The sequence below is a fragment of the Aspergillus brunneoviolaceus genome (genome assembly GCF_003184695.1).
Source record: "Aspergillus brunneoviolaceus CBS 621.78 unplaced genomic scaffold BO95scaffold_19, whole genome shotgun sequence".
Taxonomy (NCBI): domain Eukaryota; kingdom Fungi; phylum Ascomycota; class Eurotiomycetes; order Eurotiales; family Aspergillaceae; genus Aspergillus; species Aspergillus brunneoviolaceus.
This window is the reverse complement of record NW_020290749.1, coordinates 356,677-375,343: the sequence shown is the minus strand read 5'-3', so window position 1 is coordinate 375,343 and position 18,667 is coordinate 356,677. Positions and strand designations below refer to the sequence as shown.

The following is an 18,667-nucleotide window of genomic DNA, read 5'->3' as shown; positions in this document are numbered from 1 at the left end:
GCGGTCGTCGAGGAGCCGATCCAGCGTGCTGTACAGTCCGTGCAGAATGGCGGCGATGGCCGTGGTTCGCGTTGCATTGATGAGACCTGGATATTCCCAATCTCAATCAGCTGGATACCACCCCAATCTCCCGGAATTCTGTCCCCTACCAATGATTGCGCCAGGAATTGGTAAGCCGAGGCTGGCTACAGGCGAGGTGCTCCGCGACGCCGCCGTCGAGGTGGTTTGTCGGAACTGACTCTGGCGACCGAAGAACCACGAGATCCAGATCCACAAGAAGAGGTCCCTGCAGTAAGTGTTTGGTCCAGCGCCTCCTTGCACTGGTAGTAGTCCGCCACGACCGCGATCTTGGCGATCATCTCTAAGCTCAGTTTCCTCGGGATCTGTGAGCTTTGGCAGTGCAATACCTTGAGGACGATCAAGAGTGCTTCTAAATCCCAGCCTTTGGCGGCTAACACCATGGGGTCTGCTGGGAGGTGAGAGGTGGTCTCTTTCCACGTCCCGCGGAGCATCTTCTTGAAGTAGGATGACGCGAGAGCTAGATGTTTTCCGGATACTAAGATACGGTGAACCTCTTTTGTCGGCGTTTTTTTGTAGTCACCGGCGGTTTCGACAGGTTCTACGTTGGAATTCTCCTGATACTCATCATCCTCATCGATGCCTAATGACGAAGGTGGACGAGCCATCTCCGGGGATCCGGCCTCATTCCAGGGCGCAAACGCATGATTGGAATCCTGTAAGACGATCACCACATCGCCGTCAGAGTCGATAATGTGGGTTGACAGGTCGGTAACACTCATCATGCTCATTCAGATAAGTGTAAGGATCAATTCAGATGCAGTATGGGAGAGTGCGCAGTTAGCAGGTGGGGCGTGCGAATCCAGGTGTGAATCCAGGAGACTCACAATCAACCTAATTCCAGATTGGGGAAAGCTCCCCCGCACCGTCTGAGATGCTAGACCTAATCAGGATCTGTCGGGAAGACCCCGCCGCGCGGCCCGTGACCCTCCGCCTGGTAGCTGCTACAGTCACGTGATCCTGCTGTGCGGTGAACAGTTACAATTCGAATTCACAGCACAAAGGTTGTATCATGAACAAGCCATGAGTGGATTCTTATCTGGAAGTTCTATGTTCTGTCGCTCTCTCGTGCCGAGATAACCTTTCTTAGATATACACAATCACAATGCCATAATACAAGCCGGGGATATGCCAATACTATGATACAAGTCCGGTACAGTTATTCACTAGGCGTGGTCAATCGGGGAGGGACCGGCCTCGATAGGGTAGGTAAAGATGTAGTTAGGGCCGGCAGCCATCAGGCCATCACCACCAGGACGCATCTGAGAAGCCGGCAGCCACAGCTTCTTGTCCGGGGTAACCCACATAAGGTCGGTCCAGATCAGGCGGTCATCCTGGAAGAGGATCGATGCCACGCCCTCGGGAGTCACCTTCCAGATGGCCAACAGGTTGGTATCGCTGAAATAGATGTTGCCGTTGCCGTCGATGGTGGTGCCGCCCGTGCTGGGGGTCAGAGCAACAGCCTGAACGTAGTCCCCAAGCGAGGCGGCGAGGGTGGTGTTGGTGAGAGCGGCGTCGAGATAGGCGGTCTCGATCTTGTACAGACCGCCGTTGCAGGGCTGGTAGTACAGCCAGACGCCGTCGGGGGAGACTTCGATCTGGTCGAGCCCGACGGCGAGGGTGCTGCCGGCGGCGCCGTAGCCAGGCACCAGGGTGTGATTGTACATCATGGGGAACCAGGCCTGGGCGGAAGAGTGGTCGGAGAGCACACGCACGCCGTCGCCGGTCGTCATGTTCAGGATGATGAGCGCGCCCGCGGTGTCACTGAGGTAGGTGACATCGCCAGCGGCGTTGAAGCGGACATCGTCAACACCGCTCTCCTCTGCCTTGACATTGTCCAAGTAGTACAGCTTGTCGACTGCGTTGGTGGTCAGGTTGACACCGACCAGCTTGGTGGAGCCATTGACGCCCGACGAGCCGCCATCGACGACCCAGTAGCGGCCATCCGGACCGATGCGCGCTCCATCGACACTGACAAAGCTTGTCGTCGGGTCGGAGTTCGGGTCACTGGAATTGTATGCGTTCCACGCCGCGTCCGGATAGAGAGTGGTGCTGTTGTCGGCGAGAAGCTCGACGATCTGGGGCGCGGCGGTCGTGGAGTAACGCTGTGTCAGGAATTTGCGGCCATCGGCGGAGATACTGATGCCCTGGGTGGCGCGCTCAAGCGAGTAGACCAGCTCCAAGCCTGGAGTGTTGGTCTTTGCAGCAGCCAAGGGAGCAGAGATGCCCACGAGGGCGAGGAAAAGAGAGGGAAACATGATCAGAGAAGTTCTGCGTGTCTGTCAGTCAGATTTCGGTGGGATATTTCGCTGAATATATAGAGCAGTTCCTGCGGAGCATGGCTGACCAAGCTATCTGGTGGTGAAGAAGGATTGCCAGGAAACAGCTGAAGCATGATCGCAAGCAGGTAGGTACTACGGAATACATAGTTCAGATCCCGTTGGCTCCGAGGGATCCCGCCCCGCTCCGAAAATTGCCAAGACGGCGCGGATGGAGGCACTTATCTGCAAGAAGTTTAGTCTCCGCATGTGCCGTGCAGAGTAGGGTTCCACTTGGGGAGAAGCTTGAGATTGATAAGAAGTTTAACCAACTTTGGGGTCATCAGACTTGCCGTCAGACTTCGGCGCGGACAATAAGCTTAGTTCTTGGCGAAAGTTGGTGCAGAATCGCTGATGACGAGTCGGACGACCTTGACCATGGGTCTGGCCGCAGCCGAACTTCTGCCGGCCCATTAAGCTTGTCTAATGTTGTTACGGGTGGAATCACAGGGAATGTCGTTACGCCGCCTTGGCCAGATCTGGAATGATCTTCCTCGTACAATCTGCTCACGTACTGAGACCGTGCTGCGAAAATGGACGAGACGCCACAATCTATACTATCAGGAGTTGGTAGCCACTAGTCTAGCTTACACACGGCGTAGCATGACGCGTGCTCCCTGCTCCCTCACAATCAGTCGTAGGTCTTGGCGTAATATATCATGCTGCAGCCATGACCAGCAGGATCCAAGGGTAATAAATTGATTATAGTCAGACTGCATTGTTCCAGCCGAGGTCTGATGTTCATAGGCCGATTCGATGCGTCGAGTCTGTAGGAGTGTTGGTAGCGAGCGTCAGATCCTAAATCCTCAGCAGTCACAGCCACAAGGATTCAAGTATGTGCAAGGGATAACTGGATTGACTTGTGAAACCATGAGCGAATGACTTGTATAATGTTGAAAGATCTAACAACTAGTCTCATTGTCAGTTGCTGAAGTATTGTTAAACTTCTCTACCAGGAGATTCTACTACAGCAAGCGACCTTTTGGCTCGCGGCTCGTAGTGTTGACGCAGTGATTATAACTGGGGTAACTGCACTGATGCAGGGGCAGTAGCACAAATCTTCCACTCAACAACTACGACCAAGCAGCAAGAAATAATAAAATCAATGAATGAATTCAATTCTACTTACATGCAGTAAATAGCCCTTTGGACCTCGCATGTCCATGTCAACAAATGATTTGAAAGAGGCGACCAAAAAGACAAAAATATACAACAGAAGGGATTCGCTGGTGGTCACCCACCCAACTACTAACCTCCCGGCGTGTGGCTTCTCTGCGGCCAGTAGTCGGGTGGGTGCCTCTAAAGGTGCTCAGCACGGCTGCGCTCGCGCTTAGTGCGACTGCGTTTTAGAGGGCTGAAGTTCCGTGAAGATCCGTGAAGCTCCGTGCTGCTGCGTGCTGCTGCCTGGCTTTGACAAATCATGAATTTTAGGCACCCCACTTTGTGTCCACTCCAGTACTTGCGAAATACATCTGAACTGTTTCAACTTCCGCAATTTTGGTTATCTTCCGGAATTCCCGATCTTCGCTCTTGCGGGTAGTCAGGAGATCACCACACGCAGCAATCCGCGACGTCTACTCGTGTTGTAGGTGTCTCAGGGCAGCGCTGAAAGCCAATTTTCCCTTCTGATTTCACGGGTCGTGGGTAGGACTCTAGCTGTTCATTTCTGAGATGTATGCTCTTTTCAAATGCAACCGGTTTGAACATGTGGTGAATGACAAAGGCCCAGTGGGAATGATAGCGTGATTCACATGCATGCCATGTTTCCTAGCTTCCGGCCAGGTCTTCTGCCCGAGGACAGGAACGGTCATGTTCCTCTTGGAGCATCTCAACGCTGTCTATCCCTTGCCCCTACATAGCAGGGCCTCCTAGCGGTGTGGAACCCATTCCTTCCTAGTCAAGCTGGAAGGCTCTTTTTGTTACAATGTAAGAGAGCTCATGAGAGGCTGTTCAACTGAATTCAGCTGCACAGGTGGCGTGCCATATCATATTCTCGTCATCTCCGCGGAAGATTGAGTACCTCTAAGACTAGAGGGGCCATGATCATAATAACTTCAAATAGCTCGACATCAAGTCGGCCACTGGTCTACCACTCTGTCCGGCCGGTTTTGCCTCGTTTTACCATCTCATGCAATAAAAGCTTAGGGACAAGAACACTCCTGTGTGGAAAACAACGTGTTGCTAGCCGATGTAAACACAACGAGAACCGCTGCATAGCTGTGCAATGGTATATGCATTAGCTCCTTGTACAGTCTCCTTGTGCTTGGACTTGCTTACCCCGCCCCGGCAATGAATATCTCCATGGTTTTTGCTCCGGTGAACAGGGACATGGTTGTTAGGGATACCCCAGCGGCGACAATGATAGTGACTAGCCGCGCGACTGGACTTGTTGTAACAAAGAGAATAATAATCGGAGTCAGAAGAGCGAGTGTGGCCATCCATGTTGCAATAGCTTGGCTGACGCGGCGTATCCAAGGACCGACAATGAAAATATTTTCGTCCTCTGTAATGTAGTGATTCTTTCTTGTCGCCGGAGAGAATGAGAGCTGGAATGATCATATCAGTCGACAGTAATATAAGCATTGCCTTTAAAATTAATATGCGGCGCTGATGAACGGTTCTTCTTCCATCCTATCTCTCTTCTTCCTTTCTGGCCTTGATTGACCACAGGAGGAGGAAATATATCTTCCATAATGAGTAGAATGAAAACATGGGCTAGGGCAATACACACTCTTCGACTTGTCCGTTGAAGAAAGCATAGAAAGTCTTCCAACAAAGGCAATGTACGCTCGACGGCAATATCAGGGGGCGTCACCAAACTCGCCAGGTCTTGGCCATGATCCAGGTACTCCCTTTCTTCTCGCGCGATACAGCCGGTTCCTTGCACCCAATTCTGCAGACTTTGAATATCCCTTGCACTGGAGTCAGACAGGGACTGGACCCATTGGCTCTGCTGCAACATGGTATCTAAAATAATATAAGCTTCGAGCTGCCCACTATACTGCGGGTTGGAAGATTCTACCATATTCGGCGAGATGCGTTCTCAGCTCGTCCAGAATTCTTTTGCGAGTAGAATTCTGGTCACGACGAGCGCAACCTAAAAATAGCCCATGGGGTTCATCGGCATCGGCACGGCTCAGCGCTTGCTCGAGAACAGATATTTCGTCTTGTTTTAGCAACAGAAGTCGCATCCGCACTTCTGTGAATCGACGGAACTTCTGAAATGATGCGTGTGTGCTCAATAACGCTGAATATCTGGGATATCCAGGCCGGAAAGTCTCCACTAGGGACAGGTATTAGAGCACTCTTTGTGAACGAACATTAACGAACCACGAGTCAGCATACAGTAAGACACACGAGGTTCGCCGTCGGCTGAATTCATTCTGATGGATTTATCGCTGTGGGCGCTGGATAGGTCTCTGGAGTAGTGCGGCCAATTTAAGACCGGTACTTTGACGAAGAGGGAAAACAAATTGGAAATGGCATGACCATGTCGCGCCGTTGTTTTCGAGTTGCATAACATATTCGGTGGACAACCTGTTGATGTCCAATCAGCTACAACCACGTATTAATTGAGGGTAAGCGGGGCTCTTCATTTTGGCCCCAAAAACGTGATATTTATTTATGGTTCACCCGGCCAGGAGAGTAGTTGATGTCATCCCCACCCGTTTCTCTTTGCGAGTTGAGAAGGACTGGTAAGCATGTTATCTCCTTGGCCTTACTATAGTCTTCATCTTCATCAAATGCGTTTCGCCTGTGATACTGATCCAACAAAGCAAAGCTGCCATGGATCGTGAGAAATTAGGAGACTGGGACCGTCGCCCAAGGATTGGGGCTTATGCCAACGTAAGTGCATGTACTTAGCCTGCTTCCCAGTGCTGATATATCACTGAAAGCCATAGAAAACCAAATTCTGTGTTGGTGACGAGGTCTACCTCAGCGAGCCTGGCGGCCGTGCATTGCGAGGACCTTACCTAATTGCCAGCGTCGGAGCTGGTGGAATCTATACTCTCAGCCTACAAGATGGGACAAGGGTGGACAATGGAAAGGTCTTTAGCGAGGCGAATCTCGAATTTGCATAGTGAGGAAGGGACGAGAGTCGGCCAAAACCACTGTATCATCTAACGAATGGTAATGCCCTCGGCTATTCTATCAATTACCAGTCTTCGGAAAGAGTCATTCAATTTGGTTCCTTGGGCATCATCAAGGTCAACCCCAAAGTCCGAAGCGAGGCATGCCGCAACGGCCTGCTGGTAGGTAGTCCCCGCGTAGTGCGCAAGTCGTGTTAAACAAGCCTCCTGCAGTTTCTTCTGTAACACGTAGGGGGCCGGGGCTTCGGGCCTCCTCGAGGCGACAAGATCGTGGGCGGACTGCCAGAGGCCGATTTCAAGTAGAACGACACCCAGCGAGTAAAGATCATGCACCTTCCGGTGGCCTTTACGAGCAGCCCCCTGCCGAGTGGGATGACGGTAGACGTTAAACGCGATGTCGTCTGTCGAACGGCCAATCGAGGGATCTGAATCTGGTCGAGCAAAGTCGAAGCCGTGAAGAAATGGGTTGGCGTAGTCAATCTCTTCGGATCCCTTGAAGCTCCAGAAAATCACATTCATCGCGCTGATTCCTTGGTGCACCCAACCAACTTGGTGCCAGCTTCGCACAGCCTGGGCAATTAATAAAGCAATCCTCAATCTCTGGTCCAGCGAGGGTCGCCTGGCCCCTTTAACTTGCTTTATAATTGACTGCAGTGTATGATGGTCACTGCTCGATCCATCGACATACACCTCCGGGACTTCAAAATGAAGTACATAACGATGATCCCACGACTGATGTTCCCATGCACAGCATTTCAGGGAAAGGAACTGTCTTCCCTTTGGGGCCTTTAACAGTTCGGCCAAACGACGGACCCTGGAGGTAAGATCGGGAATCTGAGCCGGATCCACGTATTGACTGTACTGCTTCGTCTCCACGAGGACCACTTGGTTGTAGGTCAACGACCCTCGAGCTTCCTGCTCACTGAGTGGCGTCTCCCGAAGAACAATTTGACGGAGACGTAGATGATCCACGATGCCCAATGTCTGCACGCCAGGATCTTCTATAGCCGTTTCCAAGACATTGGAGTCGGGATCCGCTGAGGCCTCCAAGATGGTACGCTCCACAGTATCTACAAAGGCACTGTTTTGAACGTTGAGCTGCCGAAGGAACGCACTCGTGCTGTCGAGATCATCACCCATGCCATGCCCATTTTCCTGACGATGGTGAGCGTTGGAGCTCTGGGTGCAATGGAGTTTGACTAGCGTAGCGACCTTATTCCATGCCTCCATGATGTCTCGTCGGCCGACATCGGTTAGTTCTTGGGGAAATGCGTGCTTCTCCTGTCGAATGCCTTCCACAAATCGATCAATTTTGGTGGAGGTGTCCAGAACCTCCAGTCTCGCTATCGTTCGAGGCATATCCGTCTCTAGCCATTCGGCAATTTGACCGACGGACGATCCATCTAGTTGCTCCTTTGTTTGGATGAGTAGCTGTAAAACAGATCCCTCTACCATGTCAATATCCTCCCGCCCATGGACGGGGGCAAGTCGGCCGAGTCTGATCGTTCGGGCCCCAGATCGGAGGTTGACATAAAACGGCGTGGCGAAGAGATTTGCATCCCGGTGGGCCAATCGGGCGTGTAAGTCGGTGATTGCCACGGCGCCGGTGGCATCGAGCAGGCCTTGCATTTCCTTCATCAGGGCGACGGTGAACGATCTTCGGCCCGGCCCGAGGGTCTCCATCCCCATCGCCGCGGCGGCGAGAATCTCTAGTCCCCCGGGACGCTGTCGGGTATCGCGACTGCGTGCAGCCTGGGCCGCAAAACAGCAGTCAAGAAGCAGGAGGGTGTCAGTATCGGTCGCCTTAATATCGTCCTGGATGCGAAACCATTCCAGGCTCGGACCCCCGTGCGCATGCGCAGCCCAGACTGACTGTCGTTCCTCGCCGCCATGTCGATCATCATTGCGATCCCCGTGGCCTCCATAGTGGATAATGAGCAATGGCGCCCCTTTTCTGCTCTCGGCATCGGAGGTCACTGCCAGCAATGATTGCGTAATGAAGTTGTGTAATCGAAGATACGAGTGCGAGCTTGGAATGGGAAATATGTCGACGTCATACTCAAATGAGGACTGGAACAGCTGTGCCAGTGCTCTACCCTCTTCTTCAAATCCGGGGTCGCTTTCTTCCCAATAGATTATCAGCGCTTTGACCGCCGCGTATCCTTGGCGCTGTGCTGAATCCTTCAGGCGCCGGTTGAGGTCGTCCTTCCAGCCAGCGGAGTCTGTAGGCATTTCGCTGCTTCGATGGTTTCCTCGGTGCGTTGTCGTCTGCTTCAACTTTATGTTCTTTCCAGATGCAGGGAATTTTCTCGGACAATTCCATTTGTCTGTTGGGTGGAATGTTAGGTGGAATCCGAGCGCTACCGGCGGGGCTGGAAGACGAGGCTGACTCAAGTCCTTGGCTTTTGTGCCCAATTCTGCCCGAATGGGGGCTAGCTTCGGCTGTTGGAACAAGGTCATTTGCACAATCAATCATAAACCATGGCTCTTATCACCTCAGAAGCTGCCGCCAACGGAGATGATTAAAGACACGGACGATCGGACAGAAGACCAAACAACCCCCCACGGCAGTGAACAAGATGAGCAACAACCCCGGCTGGCAACACCCCCGTTCATACATCTCCTCGGCTGGTTATAGCAGTAGGCGATCATCCCGGATGCCAGAGGGGTTCAGCCGGGATACTTTTTCAGTAACCAGGGATCGCTTGTCGTCCCTTCGTGACGCCTCCCGTAGCGGATGGACAGCGGTGGAGGTCCTCGTTGACGCGATCTATAAATCCGGGGTCCCGGGCCCTGTCCTTCTGACTGATTATGCCTATATTGGACAGGGTACTCAGTTTGTCGTGTCGCGGCAGTACATGCAGACTTCCACTCCCAGAGCAGTCATGCAAATCCCTGTCGCTGTAAAACAACCCAAATTCGATATAGGCTTCAATACCCAAATAAGTCTTGCCACCACGGGCACATGGAAGCATTTGCATGATTTCTATCTGGAAATTATGTCACTGACCACGCCATCGTTGAGTGTCCACCCGAACATCGTCAAGCTACTTGCATGGTCGAAAGGGGACTCATTTCATTGGCCTCCCCTCCTGGTAATGGAACTTGCAGAATGGGACTTGAATACGTTCCTTACCGAACAGCCGCCGACACTAGCAGAGGCCTACCGGATTTGCTGCGATGTGGCTGCAGGTCTAGACGCTTTACATGAGATCGGGCTCGTTCATGGGGACATAAAGCCGGCGAATATCTTGATCTTCCCATCTGGCCACGGGCCCGTCGCGAAGCTTGCTGACTTTGCACTCTCTACTGATGAGGTCGAGTTTGCAAAGAGCGGGATTTGCCTGGGGGGGACTCCAGGCTGGCAGGCGCCAGAGGTGGAGGAAGGACGTGTTTTGACGATCAAGGAGTTAGTGCCTACTGATAGCTATTCATTTGGCTTGCTAGCATGGAGCGTTCTTTTCCTATCCGGTAAGATCCCCCCTCGGGCAACAATTGAGGAGTCGCATGCCACGTTGGTGGTGAAAGATGCCAGCAGGAACAGTGAAATCCCGAAGATTAGCCAGGTATCAACGGCAGTGGGGTTTTTGTCTCAGCTTCTGGAGGTAGATCCGAAGCTACGACCTCGTTTGCTATGCGAAGGATTTTCGTTCAACCGGCACAGGGGAGCCAGAAAAGTGTAAGTCGAGGCAATATCAAATGCGTCCATACAGGTAGTAACAAGAAGCTTGCAGAGAAGAGCCCTCAGGTGGAATAGACCCGGATGACCCGCACGGACTATTTGTTGATCGTACATTCATGGATCGTAACCTCGGTCAAATTCATGACTGGGAGCCACACCCTCTCTCCGTTGAATTCGCCAAGGACATCTATGACAGGTTCCAGGAGAACAAGAGATCAGTGCCATTGCCAATTTTATTCCCTCTCTGTTTGGCACTCACCGTTCCAAGTCTACTGGATATTCAGGATTCCGATAGGCTCAGCTTAGCGGTTTCCGCTGCCTCTGCAGGACACGCCGCGGCCCAAGCTGCCCTCCCGGATTTATACCAGTATTATAAGAGAGATCCTGGGCAGCGACAGAGTCATATTCTTACCCGATGGCTGAAAAACGCAGTTTCTAAGGGCGTCATCTCAGCGAGAGCCGCCCTTGGGGAGCGCGATCCGAAGGCACTTGATCGGTGTGTGCGGTACTTCCATGACAAGGGCGGGTTCAATGAGCTCTATAGCCCACACGTGGACGAGGGATTCTCCGCTCTTCATTTTCTGGCTACCTATCGGACAATGTATGATCTCCGTGAATATTTCAAGCTTCACCCCCGAGAAGATATCGAGCAAATGACGAGTCAATTGGAGACACCACTCTATCTGGCCTGCGCGCGAGGATCCTGGGACATCATCGAGGAACTTCTGAATCTTGGAGCCAGCGCCTCCCCACGGTGCACACCTTACCACATTAGCTGCATTCATTGGACATTTGCTCTTGGAGAGCAGTATCAAGCGGTTGCCGTGAAGCGATTAATTGATGCTGGCGGCGATATCAACTCCGTTGCCTCAAAACCAGTCCCGCTATTTTACTATCCGTTTCACCTTCCGGCGGCAACTGCTTTACATTGGGCAGTAGTTACCTCCAGCTGCAATGCAATCAAAGTTCTTGTTCAAAATGGGGCCGCAGATGCTCTGATTCGAGATGGATGCGATCCGTATATCCATGATGAACGAGTTCGGTGCTTGAATCAATTTGGAGGTTCCAATCTCGAGCAATATTCCTTTTCGAAAGTTAAAACTCAAGGCCTCTCCCCTCTGGACTACGCTGCTATGCAGCATGACCCTTATATTTTCGAGTTATTGCTCTCTGTCAAGAGGAGGGTTGATATTAATGCAGTGGATGAAGAAGGGCTTAATGTATTCCACAGGCTTAGTCACTCCCAGACATGGTACACCAGACGAGGACTCCCATTCTCTTCTCGGCCCTTTTTAGGGAACGCAGGGCACATGAGAGCCAAGCTAGGCCGCACCGTGAAAGCTATAAAGGCACTGGGCGGAGACATTGATTTACTCTCTACTCCGAACCAGCACAATGCGCAGGGATTCGACTTCTCGTGTCCTTCTATGACGCCTCTCATGATGTCTGTTTCTGCTGGATTACCGGACGTAGTGGAGGCTCTTCTGGCAGCGGGAGCCGATATTCACAAGCAGAATGAACAGGGGCGTACAGCGATAAGCTTTGTCCCCTTCGTGGACGGAAAGATGCAAAATCAGGTGTATGCATGCGTTTCTGCTCTGCTGCATCACGGAGCTGATCCGGATCATCGAAGTAATGACGGTCTTTCCGCAGTATTCCACTACGCGAGCACGGGGTTCATTCATACTACTGAGCTCTTGCTCTCCAAATGCAAGGATATTGACCAAAGGCATCCGGTCTCCGGTCAAAGCATCTTCGCTAAGCTTGCCCGGATAGACAGTCCCTTTCGACAGGACAACGACGCTGCCTTGGCTCAGATCCTAGCAGGTCATCTATTCAACCACACCGACAAAGGGGGACTGCGGTGGATGATAGAAGACGGTGATTTCAATGGAGATACTTTACTACACCGTTTTGTCTTTCATTGCATGCCGATCTGTGTGCAGGCAGCTATTGCGCATGGTGCGCCAGTAAACGCTATAATGGTTCAGAATTATAATTGGATGAAAGAGCCTTTGCACTTAACTCCAATGGACTATGCTTTGAAAGGACGGCGCACGGACAGGAACAGAATGGAAATATCCAAGGATTACGACAGGAATGGGTATGAAGATCTCATTCAACGATGGGATCGTGTTATTCACATACTGAGAACTGCTGGGGGGCTTCCACTAGCCTACCATAATCTGTATCACTAGGTTATTGGAAAATATCTTCTAGACCGCAGTGTAAATTACAAGATGGCGCTCAGCGAGAAATAACTGCGACTGATATGCAATTGTCCAAATAACGTCGCTTGGGTTCCCATGATATTACGCGGTTTCTGTGCCCCCCAATGAATGATATTCCCCATAACGATCACCTCTTTGGCAGACGAGACTAGGCATTATCCTCATCTAATGGCAGGTGCATAGACCCTATCAGGCTGTTTAGCATGGAATACGTAGGGATGGAACAGCAGCTCAAATCAAGAAGTAACTTACTTCTTCTCATTGCAGTAGCCGCCACTCTTTCCAGCAGTCGCACACCTGATTGCTTCTTACATTGAATAATATTGAAGATCAAGAGGATACTCTTAAGCAGGGCTGAATAAATAACACAATACTGTACCACAGATTAATAGTTAGATTCATACTATCCAATTAATATATAAAACTCAAAGCAATAGTAGAAATCTAAACTCCCATAATAAAAAGTTTAAAAATATAGAAACATGGAAAGCAGAAGTAGAAATGTTACAGACGCTCTTTCTTTATACAGGCGACTAACCAAGTCATTTATCGTTCTAGTTTAAAAGCAACCGTCTTAATACAGATAACGCTAGACAGAAAGTAGACACAACAATCAGAAAATTAAATTAGATTATTTAATATAGTAGCAGTTTCTGTTCTGTCTTCTGTTAGACTTGCTCTATTGCTTTTGTGCCTGCTTCTCTTCTTCTTCACCACGTCCTGCTTCTTCCGCACGGCGTTTTACATGCGGCTACTCTCTAGCTGCACCACTATAAGCTCCGCCCCAACCAGCCACATGCTCCTCACTGGGAAGAGCCCATCCAGAAGCATTAATACACTCAATAGAAGTAATCTATTCCGATTTCTTGGCTGTATAAGTAGGTTTTTTTTTAATAAAAATTTAGATCTAGTGACTACTCGGACAGTAGCTACTAGACCTATAGTAAAGATAGTCTTATTAAGATTATAGATATTTTCAGATACAATCCTATATTATATTATAATAACTTGTACGCAATTAAACCAATTCTTATAGAACCAAAAATCTTTATATTAAGCACGTAATAGTTATATCTTTAAGAAAAGCATACTTTTTATTTATTATACTGTTAAACAGATTTATAAATCTATTTCTTTTCAACTGGTTTAAAAAGGGATTGGATTACGAGCAGCAAATTAAGGACGTGAGGACCAGCCTAATCGGCATTACAATAGCGAATAAGACCAGGACCTGTGCGTCGGTAAAAAGAGTATCGGTTCGGTGAGCCTGCAAGATATGGATATTCTCATCCTCGGTGTAAGGGCTAAGCCAGCCCTTCCAACCTTCGCGGATACCGCGAAGGGAAATCTATATATATCGGGCCTCAGAAATTGGTTATATGATAATTAGGCAAGCAGACCGCGACTTCTTATTTAAAAGCAGATATCTCGCGAATTAAAAAGATTAGTAATAATATTTTAAAATAATATATTAGTATTTTTAGTCTTGCAAGAGTTATTTATTTATTATGTTATTTTATTATATTAATTTTTATAACTTTATTATTTATATTCTACAAAATAACTTGATAAATAATAACTAAATATAATATATAAAGCTGAACCAGAAGTAACTTTTTAATCTAATTGCAGAAAACTATATATTGACCGCGGAAAAAAGATTTTATATAGTAGAAAAAAAATATATATTTTTATTTATAAATTCCGCGAATGATTATAATTATTTAAACAGATTATAAATTCTTAAAATAAGCTAAAGATGTTATACAATACCTATCGCTACAGCAGCCCATACCTACTACTATGGCAGCCCGCTTCGGGGTTGATATGGATTTATCAGGCTTTTAATCCGAATATCTATATTATTATATTACTTACTTCTTCTTTCTATATAATATATTGTCCTGAGATTCTTTAAAAAAAAAGATTTTTTAAGAATTAGTCTTAAAATTAAGAAAAGACTACTTTTAACTATCTTGCTTGCCTTGTCTAACCAGCATGTCTACTACATCAAGTAGAGTGGATTAATCTGACTGTTATATCTTAACCTTAACCTGACCATAATCTGGCGGTTAGATTAAGATACAAAAAAATTGTAATTATATAGTTATAGTTAGATTAAAATATAACTATTATTTTAACTGTTTATATCTGCTGGTCAGAAAAATTAGATATAATAAATAAATTAATAACTGCAGGTTAATTAATAATATATATATTTTTTTTATATAGATAATATACAAAGTATAATATATTTTTAATTATAGTATAATAATATTATCTAGATTTAGCTTATCTACTTAATCTATTTAATCTATTTAATTTATTTAATTTATTTAATCTGTTTAATCTGCTCGACCTCTTCTTCTATAATTCTGAGAAGTATATTATATTTTAAAAAAAATATTTACAGAATCTAGTATAAAAAATATAAAATTTAATATTAAATAAACTAATAAGATTATACTACTTTTTATACTGTTTAAAACAATAATTATAATAATAAAGAAATTAAAAAACCCGGGTTTTTATCTTTATTTAAATATATATAATATTCGAAGACTTAAATAAAGCTAGTTTTTTTATTTCTAATAATAATTTATTTTTTGGATTATCTTTAAAATTATCTATATTCTTATTTTTATTAATATAAAAAGTAGTAATTATTTTATTTTTTTCTTACTTTTTAAATATAAAAATAATCGAATTTGGATTAAGATTATTAAGAATATTCTAGTACTTCTTATTAATAATAAAATAATTAGTATATATTTAAAATATTACTGTTTTAATTATATTAGAATAAAGACAGCTCCGGCGATAATAACAGATATCTTAAAAATTATTAAATAGATATTTAATATTAATACTATTAGTAGCAACTAAAAGAAAATCTTTAGTTATTTAATAAAAAATAAAAAACTAATTATAATAGAACTTTTAATAAGTAAGAATATTAGTATATTTTATAATATTTAAAATAATATTAATTTAATTAAAGATATTTTAATAAGCTATATATCTTCGATATCTAGATATATTTTAAGTTTTTTAAATATTTTAACTGCTGGTAAAAATCTTTAATATTTAAAAATTTTATAAAAGACTTTATCCAGGCCTAACAGTAATCTGAAGATAGTTAATAATATATTAATAACCAGATTCTAACTATAATAAAAATAGAATATTTTTTTAAAAATAATTTGGTACTTAAAATATTAGTTAATATTATTATCCAGCCAGATATTTTTTTTAAACTTTTTAAGCTTTAATATCGGATTTAGAATAATTATAATTATATAAATATAGTCTTTTATCTAATAAATATAATAATAATATTTTTAAAGTTTTTAATATATATTTTATAAGTTTTTAAAAATTTTTTTTTTTTAGAATACCCGCTTTCTTACCAATCGGTTAATTAAATAATCTAAATAATTAAAAAAATTATTATAAATATTATAGATTTTATAAATAGTAGGTCTACTATTCTCAGATAGATATAATATAAAAAAAAAAAATATAAAAGCTTAAAAAGATACTTTATTTATTTCTATTTAATTATAATAAAATAAAGATAATTAATACTACTATAATTACAGTACTAAATAAAACTATTAATTATTTAACAAAAATTAAATATCTAATAAATTATAAAATAAATTAAGTTCTAGTAAGTTTTATAGTTAAAAAAAAGATAGTAAACCAAGTCTAATTTAAGTTATTAAATAAGCTGAAACTTTTTATAATATTAAAAACTTATATTTATAAATTATATAATCTTCCGAATCTATAATTAAGAATTAGTATTATTAGCTATTATTAAAAAAAGATCTTTAAAATCTATTTATAAAAGACTAATTTAGATAATCTCTACTATAATAAAAATTTTTTATATTAGTCTTTTACAGATAGCTTCTAGAATATATTTTTTTAAAAATTTTTAAAATATTAGAAGAGGTTTTAAAACTTTTATTATAATTCTTTTATATATATTTAATAATATTATTTAAAATCTTAATCTAAAGTTTCTGCAGAAGAATATTAACTATAAGCTAAATTATATAAATAAGACAGAATATATAATACTAATATTAAATAATTATTATAAGATTAAAATTAAATAAAGTATTATAAAACTGGGTGCTTTAACTAAGCTAAGTCCAAAGTTTAAATAAGATTATACTAAATATTAAACTATTATTACTAGTATTATTAATTATTATATTTAATAATTGAATAAAACAGGTTATATTTATATAAAACTAATAAAATAATTATAACTAAATTTTTATTAATATAAAATCTAAATATTAGTTAAAAGCCCAGTAGAACTTTATAATAATCTATATCTTTTATTAAAAAATATCTAGTTAAAGTAAGAAATATTTTTTAATTAGAACTAATCTAACAGTCTACTATAACTAATATTCTTCTAGTATTTAAAAACTTTAATAACAGCTATATATATATATTTTTTAATAATTCTAAAAGATATTTTTTAATTTATACTTAATTAAAAAGACTTAGTTTTTAATAAAAAAATAAAGCTGTAAGATTAATTATTTGTTTAAATTAAATATATTCGACAGTTCGGAATAGTAAATAACAGATAATTATAAAGTATAGGACTTAATTCTAAAAGTTCTATTTATTATAAGCTGTAGAAACCTAGAGAAAATAATAATTAAAAAAAATTTATATTAAAAAAATAAATAAATATCTATAATAACTTTTTATTTAGTATCTAACTAATTATTTGCTTAAATATTACTAATAATATTTTTTTTTTATAATTCTTATAAAGATAATAGCTTATAAAACTAGTTTCTAAATTTTTAATTTCCGAATATTATAAAATATAAAGACAGATAATACAGTAAATATAAAAGATTTTATTAAAAAATAATATATTTTTCTGAAAGCTGTTTTATATTATTAATATTTTTTTTTAACTAAAGTAAAATAATAGTTTTTAAACTTGTATACAGACTTTAAAAAAAATTATTTTCTATTATTAATTCTAGAAAATAGAGTATTTTTTTTTATAAGTTAGATATAAAATAATCTTCTGATTCTTTATAATATATATAATCTAAAGATTTAAAAAAAAAGAAAAGATCTGACTTAAAAAACTTATTTTAGTTTAAATATTATTATAGTTTATAAATATCTAAAAAACAGAAAAAAAAAACTTAATAGTATTCTTTAAAAATAAACCAGATAATTATAATTAATTTATAATTCTAAAACTATTCTACAAATAATAGATACAGAAAAAAAAAATAGAAAATTCTATAAAAATAGTTTATTTTACTTTAAGATATACTTTTATATAAATATAATCTATTATATTTTAAATACAGCTAAAATATCTGCTACATCTTATTTATTTTAGTCGGTCAGATTAGTCAGATTAATTAGATTATTTTAATATTTATAAAAAAGATCTAAAAAAAACTTATATAAAGCTTTTTATAAAAAATATAGTATCTATAAAAGCTGTTTAAATAATTAAAAACTAATCTATTTAGTACTAAGATATAAGAATTTTAAATATAAAAAAAGAAAAAAAAAAGAAGAAAAATATAAAAAAACTTCAGAATATATATTATTATTATATAAAAAAGTCGGTTAAATTAAATAAATAAAATAAAATTAATATAGTTAATAGCAGGTCTCTAGGGTGCTTAAAGTTAAAAAAATTAAATAAATTAAAAAAATTAACTAAATAAAAAAAATAAAAAAGATTAATTGGATTAAAAGAGTAAAAATAATAGACTATTTTTATAATATCTAATATTTAATAAAATAGTTATTAGAAAGTACAGTTGCCGAGAAAAACTATATAAATAATATTATATAGATTTTTTTTTAAGTTTAATTTATTATACAGATAATTTAGCTTTTTTAAATAAAAATAAGAATATAATAAACTATCTAAGCTAAAATAAAAAAAAGAATAATAAAATAAAAACAGTATATTTATTTTTAATAGTCTGATTATTAGTAAATATACAGTTTTTCTGATATTATATATTATAATTAAAATATATAATTTAAACCGAGCTGTAATTATATATTTTTATATATATTTCTTATTATAAAAACTATAATTTTATAAAAAGTTAAATTTTATTAATACTATCAGAAATCTCTAATTAATTCTTTAAAATAAAGATAAAAAAGATACTAATATTTTTTTTAGTTATTTTTTTCTGATTTTAAAAGCTTGTTTCTATATATTTTTAAATAATAGTTAAAATA

At 41.4% G+C, this 18,667-nt stretch overlaps 6 protein-coding genes across 6 annotated transcripts; 2 read left to right on the top strand and 4 right to left on the bottom strand.

The window, feature by feature from the left end:
- Nucleotides 1-148: 148 nt before the first annotated feature.
- On the bottom strand, nt 149-841 carry BO95DRAFT_441029 (BTB/POZ domain-containing protein). Its single transcript, XM_025586093.1, has one exon. It carries the CDS (start codon nt 798-800, stop codon nt 186-188), a length of 615 nt encoding a protein of 204 aa, XP_025444289.1. The 5' UTR covers nt 801-841; the 3' UTR covers nt 149-185.
- Nucleotides 842-1,244: 403 nt separating this feature from the next.
- Nucleotides 1,245-2,336, bottom strand: BO95DRAFT_491939 (major royal jelly protein; the record flags this gene model as incomplete). The annotated part of the gene is made up of 1 exon (XM_025590673.1): nt 1,245-2,336. The coding sequence occupies one exon, from the start codon at nt 2,334-2,336 to the stop codon at nt 1,245-1,247; it is 1,092 nt and encodes a 363-aa protein (XP_025444288.1).
- A 2,620-nt stretch (nt 2,337-4,956) lies between these two features.
- BO95DRAFT_430108 (uncharacterized protein) lies at nt 4,957-5,778 on the bottom strand (the record flags this gene model as incomplete). Its single annotated transcript, XM_025584934.1, has 3 exons — nt 4,957-5,363; nt 5,419-5,679; nt 5,754-5,778. The coding sequence occupies 3 exons, from the start codon at nt 5,776-5,778 to the stop codon at nt 4,957-4,959; spliced, it is 693 nt and encodes a 230-aa protein (XP_025444287.1).
- Nucleotides 5,779-6,142: 364 nt separating this feature from the next.
- Nucleotides 6,143-8,813, bottom strand: BO95DRAFT_512912 (uncharacterized protein). Its single transcript, XM_025591563.1, has one exon. The coding sequence runs from the start codon at nt 8,717-8,719 to the stop codon at nt 6,518-6,520; it is 2,202 nt and encodes a 733-aa protein (XP_025444285.1). The 5' UTR covers nt 8,720-8,813; the 3' UTR covers nt 6,143-6,517.
- On the top strand, nt 6,183-6,478 carry BO95DRAFT_461832 (uncharacterized protein; the record flags this gene model as incomplete). The annotated part of the gene is made up of 2 exons (XM_025588859.1): nt 6,183-6,242; nt 6,299-6,478. 2 exons carry the CDS (start codon nt 6,183-6,185, stop codon nt 6,476-6,478), a joined length of 240 nt encoding a protein of 79 aa, XP_025444286.1.
- Nucleotides 8,814-9,066: 253 nt separating the features above from the next.
- Nucleotides 9,067-18,085, top strand: BO95DRAFT_512911 (ankyrin repeat and protein kinase domain-containing protein; the record flags this gene model as incomplete). Its single annotated transcript, XM_025591562.1, has 3 exons — nt 9,067-10,166; nt 10,222-12,050; nt 18,075-18,085. 3 exons carry the CDS (start codon nt 9,067-9,069, stop codon nt 18,083-18,085), a joined length of 2,940 nt encoding a protein of 979 aa, XP_025444284.1.
- Nucleotides 18,086-18,667: the final 582 nt, after the last annotated feature.